The sequence below is a fragment of the Aspergillus candidus genome (genome assembly GCF_002847045.1).
Source record: "Aspergillus candidus strain CBS 102.13 unplaced genomic scaffold BDW47scaffold_17, whole genome shotgun sequence".
NCBI lineage: Eukaryota > Fungi > Ascomycota > Eurotiomycetes > Eurotiales > Aspergillaceae > Aspergillus > Aspergillus candidus.
The window spans coordinates 176,659-202,068 of record NW_020194022.1 but is presented as its reverse complement, the minus strand read 5'-3'; the positions used below and the strand labels follow the sequence as shown (position 1 = coordinate 202,068).

General features: G+C 55.7%; 9 protein-coding genes across 9 annotated transcripts; 3 read left to right on the top strand and 6 right to left on the bottom strand.

Moving 5' to 3' along the window:
* Window positions 1–24: 24 nt before the first annotated feature.
* Window positions 25–2,361, bottom strand: BDW47DRAFT_104368 (SAP domain protein). The gene has a single exon (XM_024812306.1). It carries the CDS (start codon window positions 2,112–2,114, stop codon window positions 192–194), a length of 1,923 nt encoding a protein of 640 aa, XP_024672838.1. The 5' UTR covers window positions 2,115–2,361; the 3' UTR covers window positions 25–191.
* Window positions 2,362–2,760: 399 nt separating this feature from the next.
* BDW47DRAFT_104364 (uncharacterized protein) lies at window positions 2,761–4,231 on the top strand (the record flags this gene model as incomplete). The annotated part of the gene is made up of 2 exons (XM_024812305.1): window positions 2,761–3,351; window positions 3,404–4,231. Coding segments are annotated over exons 1-2 (734 nt in total), but the record flags the coding sequence as incomplete, so codon positions are not given.
* Window positions 4,232–4,614: 383 nt separating this feature from the next.
* Window positions 4,615–6,222, top strand: met2 (homoserine O-acetyltransferase; the record flags this gene model as incomplete). The annotated part of the gene is made up of 3 exons (XM_024816333.1): window positions 4,615–4,651; window positions 4,708–5,098; window positions 5,172–6,222. 3 exons carry the CDS (start codon window positions 4,615–4,617, stop codon window positions 6,220–6,222), a joined length of 1,479 nt encoding a protein of 492 aa, XP_024672836.1.
* A 2,806-nt stretch (window positions 6,223–9,028) lies between these two features.
* On the top strand, window positions 9,029–10,522 carry BDW47DRAFT_125051 (uncharacterized protein; the record flags this gene model as incomplete). The annotated part of the gene is made up of 2 exons (XM_024816332.1): window positions 9,029–9,064; window positions 9,122–10,522. The coding sequence occupies 2 exons, from the start codon at window positions 9,029–9,031 to the stop codon at window positions 10,520–10,522; spliced, it is 1,437 nt and encodes a 478-aa protein (XP_024672835.1).
* A 682-nt stretch (window positions 10,523–11,204) lies between these two features.
* BDW47DRAFT_104360 (uncharacterized protein) lies at window positions 11,205–11,736 on the bottom strand. The gene has a single exon (XM_024812304.1). It carries the CDS (start codon window positions 11,439–11,441, stop codon window positions 11,283–11,285), a length of 159 nt encoding a protein of 52 aa, XP_024672834.1. The 5' UTR covers window positions 11,442–11,736; the 3' UTR covers window positions 11,205–11,282.
* BDW47DRAFT_117015 (beta-glucosidase H) lies at window positions 11,447–14,127 on the bottom strand (the record flags this gene model as incomplete). The annotated part of the gene is made up of 3 exons (XM_024815022.1): window positions 11,447–13,289; window positions 13,347–13,953; window positions 14,058–14,127. 3 exons carry the CDS (start codon window positions 14,125–14,127, stop codon window positions 11,447–11,449), a joined length of 2,520 nt encoding a protein of 839 aa, XP_024672833.1.
* A 1,105-nt stretch (window positions 14,128–15,232) lies between these two features.
* BDW47DRAFT_104356 (uncharacterized protein) lies at window positions 15,233–15,816 on the bottom strand. The gene has a single exon (XM_024812303.1). The coding sequence runs from the start codon at window positions 15,477–15,479 to the stop codon at window positions 15,252–15,254; it is 228 nt and encodes a 75-aa protein (XP_024672832.1). The 5' UTR covers window positions 15,480–15,816; the 3' UTR covers window positions 15,233–15,251.
* BDW47DRAFT_125049 (uncharacterized protein) lies at window positions 15,562–16,878 on the bottom strand (the record flags this gene model as incomplete). The annotated part of the gene is made up of 1 exon (XM_024816331.1): window positions 15,562–16,878. The coding sequence occupies one exon, from the start codon at window positions 16,876–16,878 to the stop codon at window positions 15,562–15,564; it is 1,317 nt and encodes a 438-aa protein (XP_024672831.1).
* Window positions 16,879–18,074: 1,196 nt separating this feature from the next.
* BDW47DRAFT_117013 (putative THO complex component (Rlr1)) lies at window positions 18,075–24,805 on the bottom strand (the record flags this gene model as incomplete). The annotated part of the gene is made up of 7 exons (XM_024815021.1): window positions 18,075–19,832; window positions 20,103–22,052; window positions 22,092–22,365; window positions 22,396–23,021; window positions 23,619–24,415; window positions 24,495–24,700; window positions 24,783–24,805. The coding sequence occupies 7 exons, from the start codon at window positions 24,803–24,805 to the stop codon at window positions 18,075–18,077; spliced, it is 5,634 nt and encodes a 1,877-aa protein (XP_024672830.1).
* Window positions 24,806–25,410: the final 605 nt, after the last annotated feature.

Genomic DNA, 25,410 nt, shown 5'->3' with positions numbered 1-25,410 from the left:
CATCAATTCCCAAGTCCATGTTCCCAAATCCCTTATCCTTTATCGCCCCATCTACTATACATGAAACATTTCCCCTCCAAGATCCATCCCCGCTGACAAGAGGGATGCCGTTCAAGATACGGTTTGGTTCGTCAGAACGGAGACAAAAGAAGAGAAGGTCCTAATCCAATGACCGAAATGGCACAGTATGATCAATAGTATCGTCCCCGCGGCTCATCGCGCCAAGAATCGCCAAACCCGCCACGTCCGCGACCGCGTCCGCGGCCCCCGCCACGACCGCCGCCACGGTACCCACCACGCGGCGCAAATTCCGGCCCATGATCGACAAAGAGATCCTCGTCTTCAAAGGTGATGCGCCGCAGCTCGTCGCCGCCGCGGCGGGGGAACGAGCCCTTTTGCAGCAGATCGTCGAACCGGTCCAGACGTCGATCCGCCACTCGCCGGGGAACCGGAAGATAGTATAGTTTGGGTTTGGCGGTGGTAGACATGAACAGTTCATCCAACGGCTGAAACCCTTGTCCCGGTCGCGGGGTGGGCTCCGCCGCCGGGGGCCCACTAGGTCGTCGGCCGGGTTCGATATCGGCGCGAGGTCCCGTGGGTGGTGGGCGCGAGAAGTCGCCCGGCTCGGGTCCGCGGCCGGGCGGAGCGCCTCCGGTTCGCGCGTCCACTTCCTCCAGGACCGCCTCCACGCCGTCCTCGGTCCGGTCGAACTTCACCTCCCAGCGGGCCGGAGGGCCACCGCGGCCCCGGGACCGCTCTTCCGTGTCGATCCATTCGTGGAGCTTGTTTTCGGGGATGAAGTCGACGAACAGGGTCTTCCGGTTGCGCTCGGGAGGCCAGACGGTGCCGTGGAGAGCCGCCCGCGCCCGGGTGGCAGCCGTGACGTTCGTAAAAGCGGCAAAGCAATGCGTTTTGATGGGGTCCAGGTAAAAATCCACGATCACGTCGGGGTTGGGAGAACTCCCGGGCGGCGACGCCAGACTAGCCAGGTGGGTGCGAAGGGCAGTGGGTTGGAGCGGCCGCATGAGTCCATCGACGTAGAGAGCGGCGGTGGCAGCGTGGAGCGCGGGCTCCACGTGCTCATCGTCCATGGCCGTGTCCGCCGGCGGAGATGCAGGTCGGGGCTGCTGCGGTTCCTTGGCCGCAAAGAGCCCCTTGAAACGCACGTCCTGTTTCGGGGCGCCCTTCTTCGCTCGTGCATCGGGACTTTCGGGGGCGGCTTCGTCTTGGGTGGAGGCGGGACGGTCACGATCATCTGCGCGTGCGTCCGGGGCCTCACTGGCTTCCTGCTTATCGTCTCTATCCACATCCATCGAGTCTTCCCCCCTCGGGGAAGCCGTCTCCGAGCCGTTCTCTTGGGCTTTGGCCTTCTTGTTCGCAATGGCCTCGGCGGTGGGAACGGGACTCTGGCTGCGACGCTTACGCTTCCGACGGTCCTCCAAGACCTCTTCTGTGGGGAGAGGTGTTGACAGTTCCGTGTTCGCGTCTGACGGTGCGCCCTTTCCGGTGGCGGTGTCTGGGCCTGCGCCATTCGTGTCAGCCGGCGCGGGCTGTTGCGGGGCTGCGTCTCCGGGAGCCTGCTCGACCGGTTGGGCAGGAGGCGGTTGGGACACGGAGGGCGGCGAAGGAGCTTGATCTCCGGCATCAGCCTGTTTCACGCTTTCTACTGGCTTTTCCGGTGCCTCGCTAGGTGGTTCGGGTTGAGCCTGATCATCCTGCTTCTCCACCGCTTGCTCGTCTTGTGTTCCGCTCGGGGCAGATTCCCTCGGCTGCTCTTCCTTGTCGCTCACTACTTCCGTAGGCTGTGTCGCTTCACCTGCGGGCTGCTCTGTGGGTGACTCTGGTTCAGGCTCGGGCACAGAATCGGGTTGGGGTTGAGGTTCAGGCTCAGGTTCAGGTTCGGCAGGTTGCTCCGGTTCCTTGGCTGCTACCTCCGGAGCGGCTTCCGACTCCGGCGCCGGCTCCTGAACTGTACCACCTGGTTCTCCCTTCTCATCTTCCTCAACCAGCCTATCAATAAACTGCTGTTTGACGCGGAGGCCCGTCTGCGCAATACCGCGCCGCTTCAGCTCGGCCTTCAAGTCGACGACCTTCCACTTCGAATAGTCGGCCATTGTGAGGCAGGATCGCAAGCGATGGAGTAGTCTGTCATGTATGGAATGAGCGTCGTGCGAGATCTTCTCGTTGTTGTTGGGGCGCGGGTTCAAGTGGGAGCTATCAGTGCCATTGCTCGAATGCGATTGATTGCGAATACCCCTGCGGTTTGGAGAGGTCTCGGGTTGCCAAGTGAGAAGTCCAGGCGGAAATGATGTATGCTGGGGCGCTAGGCTTAGTTGGGATTGGTGTTCAAAGCACGTGACTGTTGCTGACACTCCGCCTGCCGTCTTGGGCTTAGCTGCAGCGTGATCTGCATTGTTCCATTTCCGGTTAGTCTACATTATATAATCCATTGTTGTGACAGTACATATTCACGCGTATAATTATACGACAACTGGAGCGTCCCAGGACATATTTCTGACCCTTTGGTCTTCACCTGGAGACATCATTGTATGATCAATTGGTTGGCTTTCTATAGTCCCAATTACTGCTGTCTCAAGCTTGCGGTCATGGTTCACATATGGAGTACTGATGTGTGCGACGATTCCACACCAGGGACTACTAGCAGTTGGGTATTCAATTGGAGCCTGCGGGGCACATATGAGCCATATCCTCAAGCATGAAGAGCGTGGATAGAAAATGGGCCAGGGAAAATCCCTACAGTATAGTATATTCCACAAAAGTAAATCTTGATTGCAGAGAATGACAGTGGCCGGTGACTTGGTAGATGCAGTGACTAGTTGGTCACAGGGAGAGTCCGCCGGGTGTCACTGGCTGTCCAGCCGCCGTACTTGATCGCCCCTGTCACTGGCAAATATGACCATGATCTGTTTCTCTGGACAAATCTCCTTTTCTTCTTGTTGAATATCCTTTTTCTCCTTGATTGTGTGGAATTAATCTTCCCATCTTACCATCGTTGAACCCCTGTCCTGACCGTGTACGGAACATTATTCGGCTTGTCACGATGACAATGTACTCCATTCAAGGGCCCTGCCACTGGGTTGGAGACAAGAGCGAGACTGCGCCAGTGAGCAGCGTGACGGAAGCGATGACTCGCATAGACAAGCTGTACGAAGCGGGGACGCCCTTCTTCACGAAGCAGTCGATCCGAGAGGTTTCCAAGCAACTCCAGCGATCGTCTCTGTGCGGAGACAAGATCACGGTCAAAGGCGTGGACGGGGTGGGGGTCGAATTCGACGTGTTGACGGGTGAGACCCGCAAGGGCTTTGACTCGGGGGCCTTCGAACATGAGATGTAGATTGACTAGGATCCAATCGTGTCGACAAAACTGAGCTGACCGTACTAGACAGGATCCGTACATTGTCTACTGCGCGCGAGTGCACATGACCCAGAGTCTTTTGAGGTGGCATGGAAACCTGCAAGAGGCAACCTGCAGCCTGCGGATCGCCCACTGGATGTCTCGACGGAAAAAAGACACAAAGGAGCCTGCGTGCCATTACGCCCTGCGCGAGAGCCAGGTGGTCCGCGAAAGCTTCCGGACGAGCAGAGAATCCTGGGAGGCAAGTCAGATGTGCAAAGACCTGGGGTCTACCCTGGAGTCCATTCCAAAAACACTGAACATCGAAAAAGTGCTTGGATTCTCCTGTGGCTCGATGTCCATCGACCGCACCTCCAGTCGGTCGGAATTCCAGCATGCGCTGATCCTCACGGTGCGGGAATGGTTGAGGGTCAGAAGCAGGAGCGGCAGAATCCCTTGCTACGTCCAAGATCCAGTATACACTGGCATTGACAAATCCACCCTCAAAGAATCCAATGTCGCGGTTCTTGATGATCCACAGGGTCTCCTCGGAATTGACGATTCGTCCGTGGTTTTTTCATGCAGCTCTAACATCCCTATCAAAGAGATTGTCGCCGACATTGCTCGACCGGCTGTCCTCATCTGGGAACATGTGGGAGAGGAAGACGAAGAGTCCTCCGACGAATATGGCGTGTACGTGTAGCCTTGTACGGTTCCACCCAAATGCTGACATTTAACTAGAACCGATCCACACACTTCGCGCGTACGAGCATTGATGCATCACTATGAGGAGCATCTCGTCGACTTGGGTACGAAACTCTTTGGCGACATCACCGTTTACGTTCGACGAGATCAAGCCATCTGACTGGAATGTTGTTCTATGTTGTTGTTGGTCACCAATAGAAAGTAAATATTACAGATTGACTACCAATAATTGGTGGTAATATAGTGGACATGTCCATAATGATGCAATAGTGCTGGTATCTGTGTCTGCATATAAAATGCTGAGTCATCCCGTTATCGGAGTTGAGTTTCCCGCGGGGCAAAAGTGCAAGTTTTGTCTTGTTGGCCTCCCGATTGGCCTGAGTCATCGAGTCCCCCGGTTCTTTGACTCCCTCTACTCTACTTCCCACTTTGACTCTTCTCCTCACATCTACATCTATCCTTCTTCTTTTGTGCAACTTCTCCCCTCTTGTCTCTTATCTGTAATTGCTTTCCAATTCCTTTCGATATCCCCCCCCCTCCTCTGTGAGCTAAGAATGGCCCACGAATCCAACAGCCCTTCGGCGACACTCCGTCAGTATCCTCCCCCTCTTTCCCAGGAAGATGTGAACGGCTACTAAATCCCGTAGAGAGAGTCGACTCGCAATCTGAAAATCCCTATTCGCAACTCATCACCGATCAACAGTTTGTGGTGGTTCCGTCCTTCACCCTCGAATCGGGCGTGACCCTGCACAATGTCCCCATCTCCTACACGACGCGGGGTCAATTGTCTCCCGAGGCCGACAACGCGTTGGTGATTTGCCATGCGCTGAGTGGTAGTGCCGATGTGGCCGACTGGTGGGGTCCTCTGCTGGGTGGTCCCGGTCAGGCCTTTGATACCTCGCGATTCTACGTGATCTGTCTGAACAGTTTGGGGAGTCCGTATGGGAGTGCCAGTGCCGTCACTTACAAGGATGGGTCCCCGGAGAAGGGCCTCTATGGTCCGGAGTTCCCTCTGACGACTGTACGCGACGACGTCAGGTATGAACACGCTTTTATGCTCCAAAACCGTTGCGCTCCAAAGGAAAATTTGTTACTGACAACGCTCGAACAGGATTCACAAGATTGTTCTCGACTTCCTCGGCATCCGCCAGATCGCCGCCGTCGTGGGTGGCTCCATGGGTGGCATGCTGACCCTGGAGTACGCCTACTTTGGCAAGGACTACGTGCGGGCCATTGTTCCGATTGCCACATCTGCGCGCCATTCGGCCTGGTGCATCAGCTGGGGTGAGGCTCAGCGACAGAGCATCTACAGTGACCCAAAATACGATGATGGCTATTATTCGTTCGAAGATCCCCCGACCACTGGTTTGGGGGCGGCCCGCATGTCGGCCCTGTTGACCTACCGGAGCCGCAACTCGTTCGAGTCTCGGTTCGGTCGCAATGTGCCCGACCCGACGAAGCGACAAAATATCAATGGCACGCAACGGTTGCCCAGCCCGCCCAATGAGCACTGGGCGATCCACAATGATGGCCACCGGGCCAGCGAGCGCAATTCGCCGGCGCCACAGCAAGAGACCACTTCCGCGGAGATCCAGTACACGGACCCGCAGTTCTCCGGAACCAAAACATTCAGCAAGACCATCGAGTCCCGCACCAATGGGGATGGCAAAAAGCGTCCCCAGACTTACTTCTCCGCCCAGTCGTACCTCCGGTACCAGGGAGACAAGTTCGTGAAGCGATTCGACGCCAACTGCTACATCGCCATCACCCGGAAGCTGGACACCCACGATGTGTCGAGGCACCGAGTCAGTCCGTTGTCGGCGGATCCGGTACGGGAGGCGCTGTCGCAGGTGGAACAGCCCGCCTTGGTGCTGGGTATCGAAAGCGACGGGCTCTTCACCTTCGAGGAACAGCAAGAGGTGGCCGCGGGCATCCCAGACTCGCGGCTCAAGCGTATCGACAGCCCCGAGGGTCACGACGCGTTCCTGCTTCAATTCGAGCAGGTCAACCACTACATCCTGGAGTTCTTCCGGGAGGTCCTGCCGGACATCATGGCCCGGCCGCCCGTCGGTGACGTGGTGGCAGGTGCTGACGGAGTCAACCGATTGACAAAGAGCAGCACCTTCGGCGAAGCGGAGGTGGAAGACATCACCGCGTGGTAAATTGAATGGACAGAAATCCATTCAATCAACCTTGGCGCAGCAATTGCAGCCTTGAATCGGACCTTCGACCCTTTTACTGCAGTGGCAGGGGAGGGTCGTCTCCGGGCATATCTTCTTTCTCTCCGATCAAGAGAGAAGAAAGGGCCCGTCGGGACGCCCGCTCCAGTGCTGGGGAGACAGGGTCGGAGCACCCCCGGGGAAGTAGCGATGCAGTCTTTTGATATTCTTGTTCTAAAATTTTTACACATTCAAAGCCAGTCAGGAAGATGCGCATCCAACTGCCTCTTCCGTCGCCTCGTTGATCAATCGATCCAACAGGTTAGGGCTGTCAAAGAAGCATCCAACTGCTCTCCATCAGAAAGCTCTCAGCTTTAGGGATCTTTCTCGAACCGAAAGACCCACCGCGAGGGTGGTGGGCGACTATTATTTCAGTCATAGAACTTTTTTCAACCGTATAGATAGACAACATAACAATGAAAAATTGATATGTCTCTCCCTTTTCTCTTTGTCTTATATATAGAAACCTGACGCTGGTTTTAAAGCCTGCCGCAGCGAGGGATAGATTCGAGGCCCCAGATTATGAACAACCCTTGCGATCGACCCAGGGCCGCATGAGGTGCTTTGCCGTTTCTGACAAGACATCGACCGGTGGAGTCTAAGCGGGCAACCTGCAGGGGCGTTGCAAAACACCCCCTACCATCAACAACGGCAGTGTACTCCCACGTAGGGGTAGTAGGGTGGAAGCCATGTCTTGACGACAGCTATCATCCCCATCTCAGGGTCAGAAACGTTGAGGGGAATGGCAACTGGGCGGGTTTTCAAAACCTCGCATGTCGGGCCGCGGTCGTTTCAAGCGCCCTGGCTGCTCCCCCCGCTTCCCATCAGTGGCTGACAAGCAGGTCCCATGCATCCCGTTGAGATTTCTCTTTCGACCGCATCATTACCTCATGATACCGATCATACGGTACGGTATAACCATAACCATGTTGGGCTTGCGGACTCCCCTCATGATTCTCGATCGGGGGGCACTTACTCCGTACTTCTCTCTCCCTTTGAGCCTTGTTCGCCCCACGGTCTGTGGGCTCGAAACGTTAAGCCACCGTCGCCGCATAGCAGTTTGGCTGAGCTTCTGGAGCGGGGGAGCGACGTGTCAACGATAGAGTTCCGTGTTTAGCTGTAGCCATGCAACGAGGGCTGTTTTTGGTTTCCACTTCCCGGTGATGTATCACCCTGTTCTGCTGTGTGCAGGGATTGGAAGGTCGCATGACTGCATGAGTGATCTCATCGCTTGATCTGTCACTCACCTCGCTCGTAAAATGTTGTTGTCGGGGTACCTCCTCCTATCCCTTGATTCATTTTCCATAATCGCCCTTCTCCTTGAAAATAGGGTAAGACCCCTTGCGAGGGACTTGGACAAATTGGTTTCTCGGTCAATAAAGGGAATAACGGTCTCTTGCCTGTCAGGATGGGAATTCCTGTTCGAGAGCCATACAGTGTGAATCGCCACTGGCACAAGTATCAAGTAGGTACTTCGTACTCCGTACCTAGGTAGGTAATCGAGCTGAGCTAGACTAGCTCTCTCTCTCCACCAGCATAAGATCGGTCAGACTGGCCTGATTTCCTCCACCAGGGAATGACGGGGCTGATTCTCGTCCGCTCCTGTGGGACCCTCTTCTCTCCTGATGATCATCGTTGTTTCCCTTTTTCTTTGCCATGCCATCCAGTATCTTCCTTGTTTGTAGGCCCGTCATCGTCATACTTTGGGGGTTTTCACCCACCTCGTCAGCGGATGGCTTCATCCGCGGCAATAGTCTGCTGCATGATAGGAGAGTTTAGATTCCGGGGAGAGTCCGACATGGAAGTCGTCCCGGGTGTATCCCGTATAGTTCATGAATGTTGTGTTACCAGAGGTGAGAAGTAGGAGAAAAGAAAGTAAAACACTAGGAAATCATAGGAGAGAAGAACGACGAGAGGAGTGAGCGCAGGACCCGTGACATGGCGTGTCACTTTCTCTCTCTCTCTTTCTTTCTTTCTTCCTTCTTTCAACTTCCAATTTTTTACTTCCTCCTTTCCACCCACCATCTCCGTCATTCCGTCATTCTTCCATCTAGTCCCTCCTTTTAGCCTCGACTCTTCATGCACCTCCACTGCATCCCCATCTGACCGTCTCCATCCGCCTCCATCGCCCAAAGATCCCTCACCAACGCGCTCGTATTGGCTGCCCCTCGAGATGTGCCATTCGTGACGATCCACTTGACTGATCCTGTATTGATTGCAAGATTTGATGACCCTCCTCAGTCACATGGAGAGCATCCTTTCCTTAATATACTCCAACAAAGACTATCTCCGGACGTGAATGGCCCCGTCTTAGCCGGTCTCCCTCGTATATACCGAGGCTTGTCCCCTCCCCAGTCTGCATTCCAGTTTAGTGCTCTGGATAACTACCGGCACCCCTTGCAATCAATCTCGCATTCCTCATTTCCGCATTTCATTTGTCTCTGAAATTATTTCTATCTGGCACTGGCTGCCCAACCAAATTGTCAATCTGCGATTGCATACCAGACAGAGTCCTCCTGTTGCTAGCGCTAAAATTACAGGCATAACACACGTTGGCTGGTGGATATACACGAATATCTGTTGCGTTGGCCATTCCAATCATTTTTCCCTCTCATTCGTCTGTTCTATTCTACTCTTCCCATTTGCTTCTCACTTGCTTCCATCCTTCCACCCATCGGTGCCCATTCATCACCGCCAATAACCTCACGCCATGGAGCGTACAGTTCCTCGGACACGTCAATTTTCCAAGATGCGTCCATCCCTGTCGTTCGTCTTCGGTTCTCAGGTAAAGGAAACCCCAAACAATAGACTCCCTTCCGTTTGCATGGGCTAACGTGTCCAGAAACCCACGTTTGCCGGGGTCTTGAACAACATGAGTCCATCTTATGACACCATCGATAGCCCCATCCTGCCCTCTTCTCCCTTGATCTCGCGTCAGAAGATAGCACCACAGTTGGAGGCCGATGTGCGGTACGCTTGCTCGCTTCTTGTTTACCGTATCGAACAGGGAGTCCCCGCGCCAGGTGCGCAACGGGCTTCCACCACCTCGGAGCCAGCCGTGCGGTCTGCCGAGGTGCGCGCCGCCCAGATTGAATCCAAATACCTCACACCGAGTGTAGGGCCTGAGGTGGCCAAGCGGGCCACCAAATTCGACTCGGGAGTCGGGTTGACCCAACAGCCCAGCATACAAACCATGCGCAATCTCCATTCTTCGCACTCGGATCGACGATCAGACGCCGGCTCCGTCTTCAGTCGCAACCGATGTGCCACTCCCGGCTCCAACACCACCTCCGCCTGGGACACCGATCCCTCCAGCGGGAGAGCCTCTCTCAAGAGTCCTCGGAAGCAGTCACGACAGCCGAAGCGTCCAGCGGACTGTATGCGATCCATGGACGGTGCCCCGGCAACCGGGGTGCCCCAAACGCACGTGGACATGGAGACCCTGACTTTCCTCATGGGACCTGAACCAGACGGCTTCCAGCCACCCCCGGCAGCGGGCCCGGATGACAGCCCTGAGAATTTCGAGGTGTTTTTGAATTCCGATGCCAGCTTTGCGACCGGTGACGTGCCGAGCTTCTGTTCTCCGCAACCGGGCCTACTTCATCCAGCCGCCCCCAGCTTTGGATTGCCAAACGGCGACGCCTCAACGCCGTCACGTCTACCCGCACCCATGCGAGACGGACACCTCAGCAGCAGACCGTCCATTGGTCTGGCAGAGGAGACAGATGACGAGGCTTCGGACTGGCATGAACGCCCAGAGCCCGCCGTCATCATCGACAGCAGCGGGTTCATGCACATCATGACGGCGGAGGAAGAAGAGGAGCGCCATCAGACCTTGCAGCAGGCTGTCCTCGCCCGGATGAACACAGCCCCTGCCGACAGTAGTACGAAGCACCCCCAAGAACCGGGCCCCGCCGAACTACAGCAGAATCATTCCGAGCCGGAACCCCATCAACGACCCCGTCCCAGCACGACGCCCTCCCGACCATCCGCGCCAGCGCAACTACCCAGTCGCCCGGCGACCACTCGCTCCCGACAGCCGACCTCATGGTCAACCAGAAACAAGCTGAGCATGCTGACGAAGCGCAAGTCAGCCCTTCGTTCCTCGGAGTCGTCACACTCAGACCTCCCCGAGGGTCCGCCGCTGCAGCGTCAGGGGCGGCCACCCTCGATGTTCCAGAGATTGGCAGGCTGGTTCGGAAAACGCCGTGGGGGTACTGGAGCTGGCGCCGCTGTGTCGTAATACATGCTGTGGACAGAAATACCAAGCAATAAATGACACGAAAATACAAAAAGCAGCAAGCCCGAGGGAGGGGGATGTTTACTTTCCGGAGCATAGCACGATCAGGATATCCTTCTTCTACCCATGTCTATGCATGCATGCATTACCTACATGCAAACATTGAGAAACGAACCCCCTACCGGGTTTGATTTGGTTTCGTTTCGTTTCCGTCCAACACCTTCGGGCTTATTCTGTCTAATTCGCCATTTACTGCTTGAGTGGTGATGTCGAACTCAGACTGACTGCGTTGATGCTATCTATCCTATGTAACTGGATGGACTCTGGGGGAAAAGAAGATTCCGGACAGACGCATCAGCACCTCAAATTTTTCTCATCGAGATATGATACCCGGCGACATATATATATATATATAGTTTGTTGAAACTCTAGGTAATAATATAGTACTTGGATAATAATATGGAATATACTCAGAAATATCTTAATCTCTTAGGTAGTGATTGCAAGCTTATTCCACTACGAGACCACAAAGACAGTCTTTACAAGATCCTAACCACGTGTATATACATAGAATCAGTCCCTATGCTAACCAGACCTACTGCACCATCTTCGTTCACTTATTTATAGAGGGCAGTCAATGTAATAAGGAACAATGCCAATCACTCAATCTATTTATCAATCAATAAATCAATAAATCCAATTCAATTTGTCGCTATCATCCGATCTGACTTTTTTCATCATCTCGTCTCATTTATTCATTCATTCATCCATCCATCTGCCCTTCTTTTCTGATTCCACAAGCAGACAACAGAACCAAACACAAAGTCAAACCCAAACCAAGACCAAACAAATCTAGTTTATCGTCGAGGTATATATACACACAGATAGATATGTACGTCTTGTTTTGTGAAGGAAACCACATCCACCTCACAGACCCAGCCAGTATCTGGTCTTCTCCACGGAGAAAGAACCAGTGAGGACCTCATCCCCGGTGCCCGTGACCTCAACCTTATACTCGCCCTTCTCGCTCGCCCACTTCGCCCTCTGCTCGTCGAACCAGCTCGTTGCCAGTTTCTTCTCCGCGGTGATCTGCACCGTCTTCTTCTCCCCGGGGGTGAGGAACACCTTGGTGAAGCCCTTGAGCTCGCGCACGGGGCGGTTCACGCCCGTCGGGGGCGGGACGACCCACAGCTGGACGATCTCAGCGCCGGCGACGCGGCCCGTGTTGGTGACGGTGACGGTGACCGTGATGGGTTCGCCGTCTTCGAGCGCGCCGGGCTTCTCCGGGACGGTGGCGATGGTTAGATCGCTGCGGGTGAAGCTCGTGTAGGAGAGGCCGTGGCCGAAGCGGAAGAGAGGCGGCAGCTCGATCTTCTCGTAGTAGCGGTATCCAACGTAGACGTCTTCACCGTAGAGCACGCGGCCGCGCTCGGAGCGGAAGTTGACGTAGCTGGGGTTGTCCTGCAGGCGCACGGGGAAGGTCACGGGCAGCTTGGCGGACGGGTTCACGTTGCCGTACAGGACGTCTGCGATACCGTTGCCGCACTCGTTGCCGCCGAACCATGCCTGCAACAGCGCCTTGGTCTTCTTCTCCCATGGCATCGTGACCGGCGTGCCGCTCTGGATGACGACCACGGCGTTCGGGTTCGCTTCCAGAACGCGCGTGATCATCTCGTCGCTGCCCGGGGGTAGGTCCATGTGGTCGCGGTCGTAACCCTCCGTCTCCCACTCGCTGGTGAGGCCGGCGAAGATGACGACCTGCTCGGCCTTGGCGGCCGCTTCGACGGCCTTGGAGATGAGCTCCTCCTGGCTGACGCGGCGGCTGGCTCCGAATCGGAACCCGCCAGGGCCGAAGATCACGACACCCCGTTGGTCGAGGTCGGATGTGGGGGCACTGCCGAACTCGAGGACGATCTTGTACGTCTGGCCGGCCTTGAGCTCCTTGCTTCCCTTCTCCTCGACGGTGCCATTGCCAAAGAAGGCAGATCCCTGGCGCTGGTTCTTGGTGTTGTCCACGACCACCTCACCGTCCACCAGGAGCCGGCCGGTCCCAACCACCGTGACGCCGAAGTCGTAGATCCCGTCCTCCTCTGGCGTGTAGAAGCCCTCCATGTCGACGAAAAAGGTGAAAGACTTGATCTTGGGGTTGATATAGTCCATGAGGAAGCCGCTCGACGACACCAGGTGCAGCTCGTCGATCAGTTCCCGGTTCGGCTGCGAGACGGGCTCGTTGAAAACACGGAACTTGAAGCCGGTTTTCCCGTCGGCAGTCTTCATCAGAGGGCCCAGCAGAGGCAGATCCTTGTGCGAGTAGGCACCCTGGGAGAACTGCACTTCGCCCTTGCTTTCGCCGGATACCCCCTCAAAGGGCGTCACGGTGTAGTAGGGGTCTAGAGACGCGGACCCACCACCGCAGTAGGCTGCGATCTTGGAGTTCGGACCGATAACCAAGATCGACTTGTCCTTGCTGAGGGGGAGGATGTTATCCTGGTTTTTCATGAGGACAACAGACTCTGCCGCGGTCTGCCGCAGCAGGGCCTGGTCCTGGGGTCGGTTGAGGGCTTTCTCTGGCGCGTTGGATGGGATGTTCAGCGAATCCACCCAGTTCACGAGATTCAGCACATTGCGGACTCGCTCGTCAACGACGAATTCGGGGACCTTGTTGGACGAAATGGCGTGAGCCAGGGCAGTCCCACGCCAGCGGGTCTTGCCAGGCATCTCCAGATCCAGACCCGCGAGGATGGCGTCTGATGTGCTGTAGGTTCCGAACCTAGGGAGGTAGTTAGTATCTTTCGTAGGCTCGTCCGGGTCTCACGCAATGATATACCAGTCACTCATCACCAGGCCGTCCCATCCCCACTCCTTGCGGAGGATGTCGGTGATGATTTCTTTGTTTTCGCTGACATGAAACCCATTGACCTTGTTGTAAGCGGTCATGATACAAGCGCTCTGGCAGATCTTCATAGCCTGCTGGAACGGCAGCAGGTAGATCTCACGCATCGCACGCCTGGTCACGATGCTATCAACCGCCAGACGCTCGTGCTCCTGGTCGTTACAGACGAAATGTTTGAGGGTCGCCGCAACACCCGTCTCCTGGACACCCTTGCAGTAGTAGCCAGCCAGCTGGCCCGACAGCACACCGTCCTCGGCAAACGACTCGAACCCTCGTCCTCCGAGCGGGGACCGCTGGATGTTGATCGTGGGACCCAAGACGATGTGGGTACCTTTCGCAATGGATTCCTCACCCATCAAGTGGCCCACTTTGTGCAGCAGCTCAACGTCCCACGTCGCTCCCAGGGCCGTGGCGCAGGGAAAGCACGCCGCAGGCACGCCGTTGAAGAACCGGGTTCCGCGCACTCCATTGGGACCATCGGACATGCGCAGAGAGGGGATATTCAGACGCTCCACCGCAGCCGTGTGCCAGAAATCGATTCCTACAAACGGAGAACATCATACGTCAGCTTAACCAAGCCCACGTCTTCCACGGCAACTTGACCGTGGAATAATCGTTTGGTTTGCAAGGGAAACGGGGACTCACCGGCCGTCAGGGCTACTTTCTCCCCGAGCGTCAGCTCTTCGATCGTTTTTTCCACGTCCAGACGAGGCATTTTCACGAGTCAAGAAAGACAACAATGGTCTCTATTTTTCCTTCCAAAGCTCAGAAGTCGACACCGAATAGTTTGCTTGGGCAAATACGGCTGAGGGCGGACGGGCTGCGGAACAACTTATCGTGAACAGCGGGGGAACACGATGTCAGGAGCAAGAGAGCGGGCAGACGAGGAGGGGGGGAACAGGAGATCAAATAAGAAAAAATAGAGAGATAGAAGCCAGATCGCCGGACTCAACCTCCGAGCCGCACGATATATATAGACACAAACAGAGAGTATCGCGGGAAGTGCGAGAAGGACAATTGTACCGAGGAGAGCATTCCGTTTGTCATGGCTCGCGACGCGAGGGCAAAAAAAAAAAAAAAAAAAAAAAGAAGAGCACGAGCGCGGCATCAAACTCAGCGCCATTCCCAATCTCCCCGCCTGGTTTCACAAGTCCTTATCCTCGATCGACCTGTGGAGCAATGATAGTGTGGATCGACGGTCCCCACAGCCGAATTCTTCCCAGCGGTGGAGAAACTAACATCCTGAGGGGAGTGACGTGGAAACTGGAAATCCCGAAGATGAGGGGAAGGATTGGGATTTGAGGGCTTGGAAGGAGCTGCCGGGTGCATTGCCGCAAAGAGCTCTCGCTCTCTCTCTCTTTTTTTTCTCCTTCAGATCTAAGGACCCACATGTAATATGCGAATGGTTTTGCGCTAAGGAGGATCCGTTGGCGTGATTGCGTGATGTTTAGGGACTGCAGGGCCGGCGATGCGGCGCTGAAAAAGCCACGGAGGAGACGCCGATGATTAACCGATAGGATCTGGGCGGGTTAGCGGAGGTGAAATGGGCGGAATATCGGTCCGGGTTGCCTCAGTAGTCTTATACTCAAGAGGACTAGTGAGATGAAGATAAGAATAGATTGATTAGATGGAGCGAGTGGGGGCGTAGAAGTGGAGACTCACGAGGGAGGAATCGAGAGGGGGAGAGATAGGATGTAGTTCAAGATAGGGTGTAGTTCAAGATAGGGTGTAGTTCAAGATAGGACGTGTGATTGAGAAGAGAAAGAAACTATCAGGAGAAGAAAGAGAACGGAAGAGGAAGGACGGGGACGGAGGCAGAAATCCATCAGAGTTTCTCTACTAGTTATACACAGGATTGAAAGTCATCATGTCACATCTTAAATTCGCATCCATTATGCTTGCCAGGTCAATAGTAAAAAGAGGAATGAAAAGAGAGAAAGGGAGAGTATGAGGGATACAACCAGATAGAAATAGTAATAACAACCACAGGAAATGAAGAAAAGAGAAAGGGCCAGAAACGGAGTACAACCAAGACAACAAGATATAGAACACCGTCCAACAATGCATGTCATTGATATAATGGAGAAATGAAAAGGAAAAACAAAGGCGTGAAGGGAAGGGATAGCAAGCAGAGAACTTTCGTCCCCCTTTAAGCACCCCGACGAGGTCGTTTGCTTTCACTCCCCATGCGCATCCCCCCTCGTCCAACGCCGTCCCCGTGGACTCCCTCGTCGCCGCCAGGACGTCCCCGTTTGCGGTACGGAGGAGGTCCAGGCGGGTTCTCCCGAGGGTAGTCGCGTTCCCGAGGACGGTCTCTCATGCGATCCCGATCGCGGTCCCGCATCTCTCGGCCTCCCCAGCGTCGATCGTCCTCGGGACCGTTGGGACCGCTGGGACCGCTGCCGGCGGGGGCCAGTGGTGGCGGCGGAGGGGGTGGCTGGCCGCCAAGCGACGACGGGGGCCGAAGACGTCCCTCGTGATCCTGGTTGCTGCTGTTCGGGCCGCCGTCGGGTCCCTCGTCTCGATCCCGCCGCCGACGGTTCTCGTCGCGCGCGCCCGGTCCGCGTCGGGAGGCTTCGCGAGACTCGTACCGCTCGTCTCGCATACTAGCCCCCGCATCGCTTCGGCGACTGCGCTCGCGCTCGAAATCGCGGGTGCGCTCCCGGAATTCCTCCCGCCGATTCGTGCCGCGAGATCCATCATCTTCCCCACCGCCACCGCCACCGCCGCCGCGACGCTCGCGTTCCCGATCGCGCTCCCGCTCTCGGTCGTGTGGAAATCGTCCGGAGGATCGTCGAGATTCAGGGCCGGCTTCATCCAGGAGGTCGCCTCGTCGAGCCCGGGGAGGTCCATCTTCAGCCAGGAGGTCGGCCCGGCCCTGGGTGAACGACCCGGGTCGGCCGCCATCCTCCGGGCCACTGGGAGTCGGGGGTCGCGAGTTCTGAGGGGACGGGCCACCCACAGATGCCATCTGTCGGCTGGCACCACGGCCACGGATCGCGGGGCCGGGGCCGGGACCGGGGCCGGGGCCGCCACGGTCGGCTGGCCCGCCGGATTGTTGGAGCATATTGTTGATGCCAGCGAACCGCTTATCTCCTCTCCCTCGCTCCCCGCTGAAACTCCCTCCGGACGGAGGAGGACCACGGGAGGCAGGCGGTGGCCCCGAGGAAGGGCCATGCGTACTCCGAGGCCCCGATGGGGGGACGGCCGATGCTGGGGACACCGGCGGGTTCTGGGCGCGCGGGCTAGGCGCCTGCCCTCCATCGCTGGGCGGCGGTTGCTGCTGCTGTAGAACCCTGAGCCGGTCCGGGTGCATCCCGGTGGCTTGGAGTCGTTCAGAATCCGGCGATGCGGGCCCACCAGATGAGGGCTTATCAGAAGCATTTCGCATGCCTTGCCTCCCTGGACCGCTCGGGGGCTGTCGCTCAGAGGGGCCCATCGGGCCAGGATGCAGTTGACCAGGCATGTTCCGCCCACCTCGGCCCTGAGCATTTCTTCGAGGTCCAGAAGGAATGTCGGAAACAGGATCTGGCTGCCGCAAACGTCCATGGCTCATGTCCCCGCCGGAGGGTGGTTCCTTTGGATCGGGTATATCTGCGGCGGCTCGGGAAGGTCGATCAAGTCGAGGTCCAACCGGCATGTCTTCGTGTCGCTGGTGAGATTGAGAGTAGTTCAAAGGTCGGCGATCGTCAGACGGGAAACGCTCCGGCCGGCTGGGCAGCTCCACTCTTTGCGGTGAAATGGGTCGGTTAGACAAGCTCTTTCGCTCTTCCTTGTCTTGTCGGAAAACTTCCCCACGTCGGAAACCTTCCCCACCCCGCTCAGGTATCAATCCTGCACGATCGGGGTGTGGTGGTGGGCCAGATCGTGCTCCGGGCAGGCCATCTCGCGCATCAGGACGGAAACGCCCGGACCGATCGGGCCAGTCTGGCTGCGGTAGACGCCCTTCCCGATAGGAAGGACCACGGAACGGTTCGTCCATCGGCGGCCTGAGTGGGTATTCCCTGTCGAGACGGCCAAGGTTTCTGCCGTCGCCCATGGGCTGGTCGAATGGCCGGCCAAAATCGTGGTCGTTGAAGCGGCCACCCCGGGGATAGTCCGAGATTCTCTCGCGTCGATCATCTAGAAGATCAGGCCGAGGGGGAAGTCTAGCCTCATCTCTGTAAGGACGGTTCGGTGCGTGAGGGAGGGAACGAGGGTTGACGCTTCCAGGCGGACCACGTTCTGAATCAGAACGTTTAGCATTATTTGGATGCTTTCCTGGGTACTCCGAGCCTTTCGAGGGAGTATGAGCATCGGTCAACGAAGGTGGAGGAGTAGGCTCACCCTCAGTGCCCGCTTCGGCACCTGCAGGTGCAGGCTTCTCATTTGTCAACGGCTCATGACCAGCGGCAGATTGATCGTCAGTGGGTAGAGCTTCTTTTGTGGATGCATCCTGGGATGACAGAATGGCAGTCTCTTCAGATGGTCTCTTTGCAGTTTGGTCAGTTCCATCCGCGCCCTTGGCGATGGCATCGGCCATCTTCGCATCCTCAATCTCGCCGTCTTCGACCTCCATTTTAGCAGTGGTCTCGGAGTTTTGAATATTTTGGGATCTGTGATTGAGCCGATCAGAAATGCGCACATAGTCGACAGCGAGGTCCATGGGTTTCATTCGTTGACTTACTCGTTGGCTGCTGATGGCTGGAATTCGGTCGCAGCAGCGTTTAGTGGAGCCGGTGTGGTAGACTTAGGGCGTGGAGTCCCGGGCTTGCCACTTGTAGAATCGTTCTTGCCTTTACCTACTGCAAGTGGCTGGTTGGTAATCATGAATTCCTGGGGAAGCATCCATTTCTTCTCCCGCCGGTTGAGATCACCAATTAGTGAGGCGGCGGGAATCTTCACGTCATCCCGCTCATCCTGCTGGCTTAAGGTGTTCACGCTCGTTAGCATGTCGCGACCGATCCAGTTGACCGCTGGGAAATGTTGGACGATCGCCTTGAGCACACTGATAGCGTTGCGAATGTGCATATACTCTCCACCGTTAAGACAAATCTTCAACGCGGCGGCTATAAGGCGGTGCCACTTGTACAGCAATCGGCGAAAGTCCTCATACTCCAGGAACATTGTAGGCTTCCCCTCGGGGTCCACGTTCATGGCGAACCCGGGGAGGTCCTTCTTGTTTCCGAAAGCCTCCTTTTCGTAGACGGCCTTGCTTGCATGCCAGCGGGTGAGGTCACGCAGGATCTCGTTCAGGAAGCACCCGAGGTTGTCTGCTTCCCTCGAGGTACACTGGAAAATCAGCGCAGTGAGCCTTTGCTCCCGGAAAAGCTGATCTAATAGACCAACTGTCCGGAAATTCGGAGTTCCGGATGTATGAAGGACCTTCAGCATCTTGAAACAGTAGAACGCATCAATGGGAGAAAGAAGCAGACGAGGCAAGAAACATTGCTCAAGCAGGGCAACATTCAAAGAATCATGCTTCCCACGCATGCCGGCAAACCATCGGTCCTTTTCTTTTTGCAGCTTTCCCCGCGTCTGACCGTAGGATTTGAGGTGGGCCTTATTCTCCTCCAAGATTTGATCTTGAAGCTGGGTGATCTGCTTCTTTTCTCGCTCCTTTCTCTGCGTGCCAGCCATACTAATGTCAGAACGATCATTATTGATGACCATCACCTTCCTCTTCTGTCGATCTATCTCATCCTCATAGGCTTTCTGGGGTATGTGAACGTCGTAAATCGACAACTGCCAGAAGGTCACGTAGAAATGCAACCCAACGACATTCCAGTTGTCGGAAGGCAGGGCGGACTTGACTTGGTCCTGAAGATCCTGTATGACCGGGTTCAGAGGCAATTCAGCAGCAGCAGGGATCGGTGCGGTCGACAGCTCCGTTGCATTGGCAGCATCAGCATCGGTTGGCTGAGGCTGCTCTTTGTCGACATCCATGGAGTTGACAGCTGGCGCTTCCGTCGCTGTCGGTTCACCATCATCTGCCGTCTCCATCTTGTCGGTCTCGGTCTCTGGCACTTCGACCTTGATGTCCTGGGGTTTAGCAGCAGCTGCTGCTGCTGCTTCCTCCTGTGTTGCTTTGTCGACTTCGGCAATCCTTTTGGCGACACTCGGTCTGCGAATCCAAAACGCGATCTCAGGCTGAACGCCAAATTCACGGACAAGGGAAGCAAGGTCGGGGACGAAAGCATCGAACTCGTCAATTGTCAAGTTGCTGCGAAGCAAATCGAGGTACTGGGCTAGGATACGGTGGATCTCATCGAAGACGTTACCCAGCAACTTCAGTTCATCAGAGCCATCGGATTCTTTGAAAACACAAGTCCAGCGTTCCTGGGCAATCGCAATGAGCAGCTGACCGGCTAGTTTGGAGACCGTGAGAGACTTCATCAGCCGCTTGGAAGTAGTTTTGGATTCGTGCCGTTTATCAAGGAGCTGCAGGATGGTTTGTGCTTGAAGAAGCTCGCCGCCTGTCATTGCTTGTATTTGAGACTCGTTGAAATTCGTGTCCGTGATGATACCGGCCATTGAGCTGATCGTTTGCTCCAAGACAATGAGATCGGTCGAGTTATTGTGGCGAAGCTGTTCGACAACATACTGCAGTACAGGCGTTGGGTCCATGACCGAATATCGCCGGAACGTCCTACCTGCAAACGTAGACAGCGCGTTCAACCATCGACTGGTTAATAGACCGCTTTCCTGTACACGGCTCCTCCCCTTCTGGCCAAGGGAACTAATCAGACCCCAGGTCAATACGTCGTACCCGAGGTTGGTGAAGTACCGTGCGCATTCCACGACCACCTCGATCAGGTTTTCGTAGGATTCGATTTGGCTGATCGCAACGTTGATGACAATTCCGGGGTTGGCGAACGCAATCTTCGCTAACGCGCGAGCCATGGGTCTGATGTTGGTTTTGCTCAATCTTTTCAGCACGTCTTTCGTTTCCGCTCGTGCCTGATCGAACGCAGACTTGATATCGGGCAGCCGAGAGGTTTGCCCGGAATACCATTCAGCGTACATGTTGTACCGTGTGTCGCGCGGGAAAAAGCTCACGAGGTCAAAAACCTCGTTAACGACGCCCGGGTTCGCTTTTGTCAAACTGATCGATGGGAGCAATAGACGCTTGCATAGATCCTGCCAGCGAGCTCTGTTTTCCGGCGAATCGTCTTGCTTCAAGCTATCTTTGCCGATCCTCGAAAGTTTCGCCAATAAGCTCGGGTCCTGCCCTATTTTGTGGCCAGACAGGTTGAGGAACGAGGAGCAAAGAGCAAAGACGTCGTCGACGGACTGGCAGATGGGCACATTGTCGGCCCAGTCATCCCAGTAGAATCGATAGTCGGTTCCGTCATTCGTATCCTCCTTGTCCAGCTGAGCCCATCGAAGAACTCGCGGTGGGGGCGCCTGGCTCAACCGAATTTGGCCTTTCGGGACACCCGATTGATCCTGACTCATGATCTGCTTTGGTTCTTTGAACTCATCCGTCGACGTGGGAGGGCGCAGAGGAGTGTAGACTTTACTCAGGCAGTGGTGAATAATACGATGAATGAACTCGGGAAGCTCGGGATAAGTGTCCATCAGCCATGGGAATCGGCTCAGAAAGAAAAAAGACTCCGGAAGGGCGCCAATTGCCAGAAGACTTTTGAGAAGGAGCACCTTCTGATCTGACGGCTCCGGCAGGTCGTCTTCTTCAGCCTTTGCCGCGGCTTTGTCTGCGTCTTGATCTTTGCCAGGGGTCGCCGAACGCGCCTCCGAATCGCGCATACGAGGGGCTGGTAGCGTATCGTCGGACAGAGCACCAGCCGTCATGAGGGCATTGATGCCGCCACCGGGTCGTGCGGCTCTTTCCCTTTCTGCCTTTTCTTTGATCTTTTCTTCCTTGAGGGCCTCCATGGAGTCGTCTGGTCGCCAGAGGTGGGGGTAAAGGTCACGGAGTGAGATAAAGCCGACCTTGATCAACAAGGCAGCCAGGTAGATGAGGTTATCCGGGAGCACATCCGCCTTGGAGCGAGCGCGGGAGGAATAAAAGCGGAGCTTGAAGCCTAGTAGCTGCGCGGCTACCCTGCTTCCCTTAGGTGGCAATGTTCCGGTTTCGTCGACCCATTTCCTTATCTTGAGCTCCTCTTCGGAGAGACTGTTTGACTCTGGAAGGATGCGGTTTAGCTCGTCTTTGGAGATAGGCTCGCGACCAATTTCGAAGAAAGCCCGGATCCCAATCTCCCGGACCCTGTTCCAGAACTCATGGTCTCGATGTTCGTTAGCCTGCATCGCCTGGAGCCGCTCCTCGTCTGTGGTTATCCATCCCGAAGAGCCCGGTAGAGCCCAATTGGGGAGTCCGGAGTCACGGTTGTCTCTGCCAGAGCTGCGGAAAATATCTTCCTTGGGCCACCACGAGCTGACACGCAAGAGTTTGACGAAGAATCGGTACTGCTTCACAAGAACAGCAGCAAATACATCGAGGGTGACGTCGAGGACGCGGCCGACATCCATGTCAAATGCGCCGACCATTGCCTTTACCTTTTCAAAGGTATCTTCGACAACTTCACTTGACGGCGGTTCGTTGTTGCTCGTCGTAAACAACTCGGTGAGCAGCTTGGAATATCCCTCGGACTCTTCTCTCAGGAGATTGTAATTGGATTGGCGATAAAGAAGGTTTGTCTGCTTTCGAATTTGCATGCGGCTGAATGTGTCTCGCACGAGTCCAAGCGATTGAAGGAGGGGTGTTTCGAGCTGGAGGCGCATAAGGGTAGGGTTGATCGCGGTCGAGAACACCAATGGCCTCAGTGCGACATTCGACGTGTCGGATTCTGTGACGATAGATAAGGTGTCCAGGAACAGTGAGCGAGGATCAAAGGCCGTCGTGGCCTGTCCTTGGCCCTCCATGTTGACGTCCTCCGCCGCAACATCTGCCCCGATGACATCTTTTATGGCAGCACCTGCATCTATCGGGAGTAGCCTCCCATAAAGGGCACTCTGGATGATTTCTTGGTAAATAAAGGACAACAACGAGACGTCTTCCTCATTGCGCGCTCGGATACCGTTCTCGACGAGTTGCTGTCGCCCAGTCGAGGCCCAGTCCTCCACCACGCTATCCGTGACATATTCGTAGTCGAACGGCGGCGGCGGCGGCGGCGGGCGCGAAGGGGGTTGGACGGGGGTCGGGGGGGACGTTTGATGCTGCGAGGCCGGCGCCGATTGAGGCTGGGCGGGCGGATCAAGCTGCGGCTGTGACTGGGGCGCAGGCGCGGGAAAAGCCATCGGCGACTGCTGAGCAGTTGTCCCGTTGGTCTGGTCTGAAGCAGATGTGGTTGAGGGCGCGTTTTGGGAGGACGCGGCTGTTGAATCCCTCCGGTCACCGGACGGATGGGGATGGCCGTCCCCACTGTGTCTGCGACCAAACCCGCCTCTACCTCCTCGGCCTGGCTGTCTCCGCGACCTTCCACGCGTATTTTCGGAATAGTCGCGAGAAGGAGAGGGGTGTGGGTGTTGGGCCATGTTGAGGCCGCCCGGTCGGTGGGGAGAAGGCCGCTGGCCGTCGTGCGTGGAGTCGCCGGACCACGATCGGTCACCTCTTTTTCTCTTTCCTCCAGCACCTGGGGCCATGACAGGGGTGCCAAAGCGAGGATGCTCAGGTAGAGAACCGGTGAGTTTCCGACAGATCGCAAGTCATGGGGGGAAACCGAGGACTGGGGCGAGGTTAGCGGGAAAACACCGTCGCAAATGGAAATTGTGTAAAGGGGACAGGAAACAAGTGTATTAACAAAAAAAATAGATAACTTACCTGCTACTAGGAACTCATAAAAGAAATACAGAGAGGGGGAACGTCAAGGTTGTTGTCAGTTGGGACAAAGCAGGCCAATAACTGGAGGAAAATGAGAGCAATAGTTGGAGCTGATGATAGCAGCAGGCCGCCAAGCGCCGTCCGGGCGTGAACCGCGCTTAGGTCGCTTGAGCGCTACTGCCCATCCTGTTCATATCTTCCTTATCCCAGCACATTATCTCCATATCCATAGTTGTTACTTGGATGAATTATTATTTTCAGTCAATATAGTCATGTCCGAATTTTACTTTTTGCTGTCCAGTCCGAACGATCCTCCCCCAACAGGGAGGTCTCTTTCATCTTCATTTATCTTTACGAGGCTCTCGCAATATGTAGCATGATATCATTTATTCATTTAATGTATTTAAGATACAGACTTGGAGTCACGCCCAAAACTCTCACACCAGGCCCAAGTCCTTCGCCTCGATATCCACAATCTCCGGGATAAGCTCCTTCAAGCCAGGCTTGCTAGGCGACCATCCCAACAACTTTCTCGCGCGGAGCGCATGGCCTCTCGAGCTGCTTCCCCAAGCATAAAGACCAAACTTGTTCAGCTCGGTGACCTCAGCGTCCGACAACGAATCAACCTCAGGGGACGGGATCAGCTTCTTCTCGTAAGCCACCCTAGCCACCTCGCGCTGGATATCGCCCCACACGAAGGGCCCGTTCTCAGCCAGGTAGTAGCCCTCGTTGTTCCAGGTGGCCTTACCACCGCCCGCGACGGCCGCATCGCCCAGTAACCGGTAGACGTCGCTCAGGTCCTGGACGTGCACCTGGTGCCAGACGTTCTTGCCGTCACCGACTAGGATGCCCTTCTTGCGCTTCAGGACGGCCGCCGTCAACCAGTATGCCTGGATGCTCTTCTGATTGCCGGGGCCGCGGCCGGGGCCGTAGATCGTGGGCGGGCAGACGATTGCCGTCTTGACGCTGTCTGGGGAGCGCTTCCCGGCCTCGATGATGATCTTGTCTACGTTGCGGTGGAGAGAGTCATCGGGCAGTTTGTTGACTAGCTCGTCAACGCCCTCCCAGTCATCGTGCTCCTTGGTCCGGTAGACACCCCAGGTGTTGGTGCGGAAGTCTTCGACGGTCAAGATACCCGTGCCGGAAGTGTGAATCAGCCACCCGGGCCTCTCGGGGGTGTGATGGGCGAGGCCCTTTGCGATAGCTTCGGCTGAGGCGACATGGTCGCAGTCGGCGCAGTCTATGCTTGTTAGTTCCATGCCCATCATGCCACTTGATAGTTACGGTCTCGGTGGAAATGGGAGGAGAGAGGAACATACTGAAAACGATGTCGGCATTCTTGGTTTCCTCCTCGATAACGTCGACCGAGTCCAAATCTCCGATCACCACTCGCACGTTGGGGTACTTGCTGGTGAGTTGGGCGGCCTTGTCCTTGGTCCGGACCAGGACGGACGCCTCCCAGTCGGGATGGGCCTGGGTGATGTTGTAGAAGACGTCGCCGCCGATATAGCCGGTAGCACCGGTGCTGAAGCAAGAAGATGGATGTTAGGATCTAGGATCTATCCAGATCTGTATCACCAACAGCACCACTGAAGACTCGCACTTACAAAAAGACCTTAGGGGGCGCCATTTCTGATTTCACGAACGTGTAAAAGACCAAAATTCAGCTAAAGTAGACAACAGCGATGTCCAGTAGGAAAGTCAAGAGAAAAACACGATGAAGAAACCAAGATAGATGGGATGTTGGCTTAGTTTAATATAGCTACGGGAAGCTCCCACGCTTGATCTCAACGAATGCTTTGGAATCAAGAGTGGATAGGACAGGATCCCCGTCAAAGGACCAACTAACTAGCTGTTCAGTCGCAAGTTGGCAACCGAGCAAAAGTGGGGGTGGAGGGGCCCGATGCAGGACGCTGTAAACAACCAGTCAGGAAGTCTCCGAGCGGCGTCATTTGTCGTTCCGCTTATAAACAACTGTCCATGGATGTGTAATCTGGTAAATGCGTTTTCAGTACGGAGTACGTATACGGATAGCACACCTTAATCGCACTTGCTGATAGTAGATGACGTCGCTCATCCCCCCCCCCCCCGGTCAATCGTCTCATGGTGGGGTTCTGTATCCACGCGTAGTGAAAGGTGGTGGTGGTGTCGATCAAGCCAGGTAGTCTACGCCCACCTTCCAGTTCAAGGACGTCTTTCCCTTCATCACGCCATTCAACAACCATCTAGGTCAGC